The 7,137-nt window shown below is 40.8% G+C and overlaps 1 protein-coding gene across 3 annotated transcripts; it reads right to left on the bottom strand.

The window, feature by feature from the left end:
• Positions 1-7,137, bottom strand: LOC131696553 (cold-inducible RNA-binding protein B-like). 3 transcript variants are annotated; one of them, XM_059014918.1, is made up of 8 exons: positions 6,989-7,137; positions 5,708-5,822; positions 5,324-5,430; positions 4,936-5,095; positions 4,425-4,524; positions 4,272-4,330; positions 1,289-1,378; positions 1-424 (listed from the first exon to the last, which is right to left on the bottom strand). In XM_059014918.1, exons 2-7 carry the CDS (start codon positions 5,805-5,807, stop codon positions 1,368-1,370), a joined length of 537 nt encoding a protein of 178 aa, XP_058870901.1. In that variant the 5' UTR covers positions 5,808-5,822; positions 6,989-7,137; the 3' UTR covers positions 1-424; positions 1,289-1,367. The 3 variants fall into 3 exon arrangements, with proteins under 3 accessions (XP_058870901.1, XP_058870899.1, XP_058870900.1); XM_059014916.1 differs by lacking the exons at positions 1-424; positions 1,289-1,378 and adding an exon at positions 2,766-3,755; XM_059014917.1 differs by lacking the exons at positions 1-424; positions 1,289-1,378 and adding an exon at positions 2,766-3,755 and having other exon boundaries at positions 5,708-5,819; positions 6,989-7,084.

Genomic DNA, 7,137 nt, shown 5'->3' with positions numbered 1-7,137 from the left:
TTAATTTTTTAACTTTTTTTTATTGTTGAAGAAGTTACATGCATCTGTACTGTTAGTCGAAGACAAATTATGTTAGACCTTTCAAATGAAAAGGCATCAGTGATGAGAATCAGTTTCACACCGTTAAACAGGTCAACTTTCATTTTTCTTTCATTGCTATTGATTACACAGCAGTGTCCAAAGTACAGACACCATTGTTATAGCCACCTTAAACTCAAAAAGGGTCCTCCCTCGCTCAAACAACGTTTCTCTAGTTGCTGTTTAGACGGTTCATTATGAAAGTATTTTACAAGACTGATGTGCCCCCTCATTTGTAAGCAAGACTGAGCTTGAAGTCCACTCCCCTCCCCTCCCCTCCTGGGCAGATAAGAGCTCATCTGCACTTGCAGAAGAAGGGGGATCATCATCAAGGTTCATCCTCCACCTGTTTTTAAAAAAAAAAAAAAAAAAATATGAAAAATGGTTTAGTCACTATACTTGAAAAGACAGACACCGCCACTTTTTAGTACTGCAATTGGAAAATCGTGTTTAAAGACACACAACAGGATGTTACAGAGTTGTTTGGACTGCCAAAAACCTCAACTTGCAGTTCTGCCAATAGGAAAAACGCACCTCACGTAGCATTTTCTCTGTTGCATGTTTGAAAAGCCAGCTGCACCAAAACAGAATCCCTGCTCAGCACATTCTCCCATAGCTCAGCCTTCTGACCTTGATGTTTCTGTACAACCACAACCATCCTGACCACTGAAACAGGGTCCTGCAGCCAGCCCTGGGTGTTTGAAACTACCCTCAATTGTGTTGCATGATCAGGAGCTTGTTAAATGAATTGTTCACTCCCTACCGTTGCATGAACTAACAGCAACCCTACTCATGGAGGTCAGTTCAGTACAGCTTTAACAGCAGCTTCTGTGCTCAAATTCATGGCATCTGGGCATTTCAATAATACACCTTAGTTGTGACATGTGGGACTCAAACCTGAACATTTCCATCTATCCTCTGAAATGACTGCATGCATGCATTATTCTACACATCCTTTCTATCCCTGGGACTGTAGGTAGAACTGATGAACTAAACTGAGGAAGGCCAGTGTTTTTTTTCAGGGAAAAGATTACACATTCCCAAATAACACAACTGACCAGTTTCACAGAACCTGACTGGAACTAATCTTGGATTACCTGATACTACCTAAAGGTACAAGATTAGTGAAAACCGGGGTCTGTGAACTCAGCCAGGTGTCAGGCAGGTTAATCGCTGTGCAATTCATCAGGTTCTTGAGAGAAATACCTACCTTTCCAGCATGCCTGCAGCGCTGATGCCCGGCTTGTTTCTTCAAAAAACAACTCCAGTGCAAGAGCCAGCAGCTTCACTCAGTAATCATCTGTTTGTAAAGGGAAAGAAAACAGGGTTACTTCCAAGCTAATCTAAACAAGCAATGCACTTCAGATGCTATTAAAACAGGTCTCAACACAATTTTATTTAGGTGGAAATATGAAGGAAGGCTTTCTAGAAGAAAAAAAAATAAAAAAATTAGAAGGAAACTAAGCATTGTGCATATTAAGCAATTGATTCACCATTGTGTATTGACACATTGATGTCTGGGGATAATGAACACATTCGTGTCTTTCTTTTTTTCCTTATCAAAGCACTTAACCCTTACTCCTATAGGTGAAGATGTATCAGATTTAAATCTTTATGAATACCTATTACAGGTGGTTGGGGAGTACCTAGACAGACATTAACACAATTCTGCAGCAAGTAGGAAACTGATCATGCAGTTAAATGCTTACTAACTTACTAAAACATTTCTAAAGATGGATTTTAAATGTTCCACTTCTAAATTGCCCAAATGACAAATCTATATTGGCTTTTAATATAAATAAATCTTTTCACTAATGAACCCTCAACTAAAAGGAAGGATGCTGGCATGAGAGCAAAAGGAGTTACCTCACAATTACAGTCCTATCTCCACATATGAACTAGCCAAGAGAGCAGCTTTCATCTGAGAGGATTCGCTTGCAGGTAGGACACAACACTTCTTTCTCCAAGGACTTTGTTGACCCCCACCCACCAGCACAAGCAGAGAACTTTTAGATGTGAAGGGTTATAGAAACCTCAGCAGAAATTCTGAGATTTATTTTTTTTTTTAGATATATAAAACAAACTGGTGTGCAATATTAAAGATTATGCTCCTCCCTCCCCGACCACCCAACTTGTAAAGTCCACTGGCTTTTAAACTATATGCTCGAAGCCTTGAAGTCAAGCAATTCCCCTTGGCTCAAGCATTGGTCTAGCAGTTATGTTTAACTTGATATGCAAGGTCATCCCTACACTTGTAAAACACACATGGCTGTCTCTCTGCCCAAGTTACAATTCAGTGCTACTAAAATTGAGGACAAGCCCCAAATAATTAAAACATACAATCTATTCAAAGTTACAAATAGTACTAGCTGTCCCATCCAGTTATTTAAACAATTGTTGCATGGACTGCATCATTAGAAAACTAACAGTTTATTTTGGTCTTTAAAAAAAAAAAAAAAAAAAAAGCAGGCAGGGAATAATTGTTTAGTCTAGAAAGAGAAGGTAGGTAATCCTTCACTTAAACATGTGGCTTCCTAAGTTACTAGGAAACCCTGTTCCATGCACAATGCCATTGTATATACAGGTACATCTTTTGACACTGCTGGGCAGAAATTACTCCTCTTCATACCTTTGGTGTTGTGCAAATGACAAGTGATTGAATCATTTTACAGTCGAAACGGGCATAGTAAATTCAGACGATCTTTTAATAGGCTTCGTAAAGCAAAAATGTTTTCAATACAAAAAAAAGTTTTTCCGAACCACTTCAAAATACAATGCTTAGATTGGAATATGCATTTGTCTTCCAGTAAAAAGGACAGTATATAAAAGATACATTTGCAAGAAGAATTTCTTAACTTATCTTTTATTTTTTTTTTAAACTAGTAGATACTTGCTCAACTCCATATCGTTGACACTTCACGTTACAGAAAAATAACCTTGTTTGTTGACAGGACGTGCACATGGTAAATACACAAAGCAGAGTCGATTTCTTTTTACTGATCTTTAAATTCTCTCTCCCCCCCCCCCCCCTCCCCCACCTCTTTCAATCTTTAGCTGCATCAAGGTGGTCTGCATTCATCTCTGCAGCCTGGTTGCAGCCCACCTTTGACACACTAAAGGAATACATTACAAGAACCAGAATGGCATTGAGCCCTTTTATTCAATTTAACTTTAGGATACACCACAGCTTGTTCAGCTTCTTCAGAACATCAGTTTGCTCAAATTCCTTTTTAAACTCTCAAGAACAGAATGACTAAAAAGGAAAGTTGACACTTACTCCCTCTTGCTTTTTATGCTCTCCCCCCCCCCCCCCCTCACCCCACCCAATCCAATGGACTACTTAAACAGGGGGGGGTCAAAGGGGAAAATTAAAAAACAAAAAGCCTTTGGAAATAAAGTGCTTTTCAAATAAACAATTCAGGTTGAGAACCCTAAAAATGGTGATTGGAGCTTTAAAACAAACCCTATAAAAAATGAAAAAGTGTAACAGGGCGTGCATTCTCATGTCTGAAGCTGTCAGGCTGCGTTTAACAAGGACAGAACTGATACTACAAACCAAGAATATAAAACACATGTAGGTACTACAAGTATGGATTCTGCGAAGCTCCAAAAAATCTTTTAAATACAGCCATTGGAAGGTCGGTCTTGATGCAGGAAGGATTTTTACTCGTGTGAAGCTGAGGACAAGAAGCAGGCAGAAATGTAAAGGCACTGAAGCACATGGACAAAATACTCCCGCCCCCTTATCCCCCAGTAAGTGCATGAAATCACAAGAGCGCCTGGAAGGGCAAACTGAATACTGAAACTAGCAGTGTACCGAGACTAAACCTCGGCAACATTTAAGTTTAAATACTGCAGCTGCTGGCAGGGGAAACTCAAGCAACAGAACTACTGGAGTAGTGGTTTAAAAACAGATTCTCCAGTTACATTAAATCGAAAGGTAGACTATTCGGATGGGTCTAGAGTGGCATTTACCAATCCTGTGGGGGGGGGGGAGGGTATCTGAGCAAAATCGAATGCCACAACGAAATACTGCAAGGCTTTCTTCAAAACTACGAAGCCCTGTTAGAATAATTTATGCCAAAAAATTTGCAACCTCTAGAATAGTGAAAATATAATAAAGTGCTTAAAAAAAGAACTCGCTACGACCTCACACTTCAGTTAAAGCTTTTGGAGCGCTTTGTTCGTCTTACCATAGCTGTCGTAGTCCCTGTAGGAGCCACCTGAACGATCACCATAACCTCCTTGTCCCCTAAAAGAGGCAGATTGGCCGTTAGCCCGGATCCGACGACTGAAAACGTGCTTTTGGAAGTCTGTTCGGGCCATGCTAACTAGTCGTAACTTACCGATCCCTCTGGTAATAGCCTCTGTCAGAGGAGGAGTATCCCCCACTTCTGTCAAAGCGTCCACCGCTGCTGTATCCTCTGTCACCACCACCACCACCCCCTACATAAGAGAACCCAGCGGAGTTGCTTTTAGAGAAAACGCAATCATCCTGCCACAGCACCGTCACTACACTAATATGAGTCGATGGTAAAAGTGCAACTGCAAGTTGCACCAAAAAAAATAAAACCTGCTCTGAAAAAGCTGCCTCAAGTAGGGCATTTAAATTTTATGAGCACCACGAGGCGCAAAAACTTGCAGCAGCACTTTCTGGCATAAAACGGCTGGATTAAAAAGTAGTTTGAGGTCTTTCAAGGGCGAGGGGTATGGATGATCGTTCGGGTAGCTCCTACGGAGGGAAGACAACTATCAAGTCTATTTCACAACAAAAGGGTTCAAAGAAGGAAGCTACCCTCGGAGAAGGGGGGAGAGAGGAGGAGGAGGTGGAGGAAGAGGAGGAGAAGAAAAGCTTACCTCTTGAGAAGCCACGGCCACCCCTTCCTCCACCGCCTCTGGGGCCGCCACGGTAGAATCCACCGCCGCCGCCACCACCACGTGGGCCCCCTCTGTATCCTCCTCCACCACCACCGGACTTCCCTGCCTGGTCAACACGGATCTGTCTGCCATCAACAGACTGGAGTCCGGGGGAAAAAAAGGAGAAAGGTCATGGATCAAAATACCTTTTCTAGATCATGTATTCGAGTTAAGCGCACAAGGTGGAGGGGGTAGTAATTCTGTGTGCACTACTCAAAAGCAAATCAAATACAAACCTGTACGAACATTGTTCTTTAAAAAAGGTGAAGCACGCTTTTTATTCTAAACAGGAAACTGCCCTCAAAAGAATAACCTAAACCTCGCCCACCTTTCCATTCATAGCCATCATTGCGTCTTTAGCGTCATCTGGGTTCTCAAAGGTAACAAAACCGAAGCCTCTCGATCTCTGAGTGTCTCTGTCCTTGATGACAACAACTAGAAACAGAACACACATGTCAGCAAATTAAAGCAATGCAAAATCGTGGTCAAAGTCAAACAAATGCACATGAATTTGTAAAACACCACAGATTAATGTTACACGATAGTGTGGTAAGCCACTTGGTCTCCAGGTGCTATGACTGGGTTAAGTGATTAATTTAAAAAAAAAGTTCCAATATAAGCGTGGCAATTGTATTACTTTGCCTAAAAAACTATAGTGCATGGTCCATTGAGGTTTGAAGTTACTGAAATATAATGTTTAATTCTCACTCACCCTCAGAGATCTGTCCATACTTGGCGAACACGTCCTCCAAACCTTGCTCGTTGGTATCAAAGCTCAGGCCTCCAACAAAAAGTTTTCCTTCGTCTGACATTTTGGAGTAGAGCTACTAAAAAAAAAAAAAAAAAAAAAATGTTTAGTTTATAAGAATATATCTAGGCCGGTTTTATCGTCTCCTCGTGTGAAAGAATTCAGTGTTCGCTGCTTGTCGCAATAAAACATTAAAATTAAATTGTAAATGAATTGCAGTCGATTATGTTAAAACCTCAAATAAATACACGCGCATTCCCGCCCCCCCCTCGGTAAGAGACTCCTGAAGCGAGAAGACGTCAGCTCCATCAGCGGCCATTTTCTGAAGGCACGACCCGCCTCATCTCCTTCAACTAGAACAATCTAAAATGCCCGCCCCACCACGTGGTGGCACATTCAATTTACATTAAAAAAACTATAAAATATGCAATGCCACTACAATTAGTTACCAAAAAAAACACAAATTAATTTAATTAAAGAGCCAAGCTCCGCCCCGTTACAATAAGATAAACACATTTCAGCGCCACAGCCCGCCTCTCTCCTCGCATCCAACACTGAAAAGTTTGTTAGTACAATACAAGATAATGTAGTTCCCGTAAGTTACAATTAGGCAGAAAACATACAAATTAAATGTTAACTCTAGCCCGATCCACGGTATAAAATTGCAGTCCGTGAATCGCCAGCTCGACCCTCCTCGAACCCGCCATCTTGCTGTTGCAAAGGTGGAAACACGTTTCAGATTCAGATTCCAGTTCCGCACTTTTTCACAACAGCCGGATAAACCCCCAGAGAAAGTGTAGCCGTCGTTAATTCGATTTATTTATTGTAATTAAGACAAGCCACCCTCTCCGGTAAAACACGTCCCAGCTCTCGCCCCCTTCATCCCTCTCAGTGAATCCCCTCTTCTTCTTTGTCTATTGTTCCGTCTCAACCAAACGGCGCCATTTCGCTCCCTTACACAGAACGGCTGCGTCACGTCGTTATTATTAACGACATTGGTAGCTTCTTTCTCTAATTTATACCAATTTACTTTAACCAATCAACGTATTTTTATTTCAGATAAAGACACATTCTTAAAATGGATCGAGAAAAACAAGCCAACCACCCATATACGTAAGCCAATAATAAATATATCATTATTTATATAAAAAAATAATAATAAAAAAAATACCTAATGTGTTACTTTACATTAATTCAGTGTATCTTCAACGACGGTATTTAAAAGATGCTTATAACTAGCCTTACCGTGTATTTTATATTGACCTGTAGAAATCAGTTCTTGCTGCAGAGGAGATGGGACTGACTGAGACGCGCGAGAGAGTTTTTATAGCGCAAATCTGCTGCCACGCCTACCTAATTAACATAAATATGACATGCCATTTTAAAAAAAATTA

Source organism: Acipenser ruthenus, chromosome 49 (genome assembly GCF_902713425.1).
Source record: "Acipenser ruthenus chromosome 49, fAciRut3.2 maternal haplotype, whole genome shotgun sequence".
NCBI classification, from domain to species: domain Eukaryota; kingdom Metazoa; phylum Chordata; class Actinopteri; order Acipenseriformes; family Acipenseridae; genus Acipenser; species Acipenser ruthenus.
The sequence above is the reverse complement of the archived record's forward strand: the minus strand, read 5'-3'. Positions and strand labels throughout refer to the sequence as shown.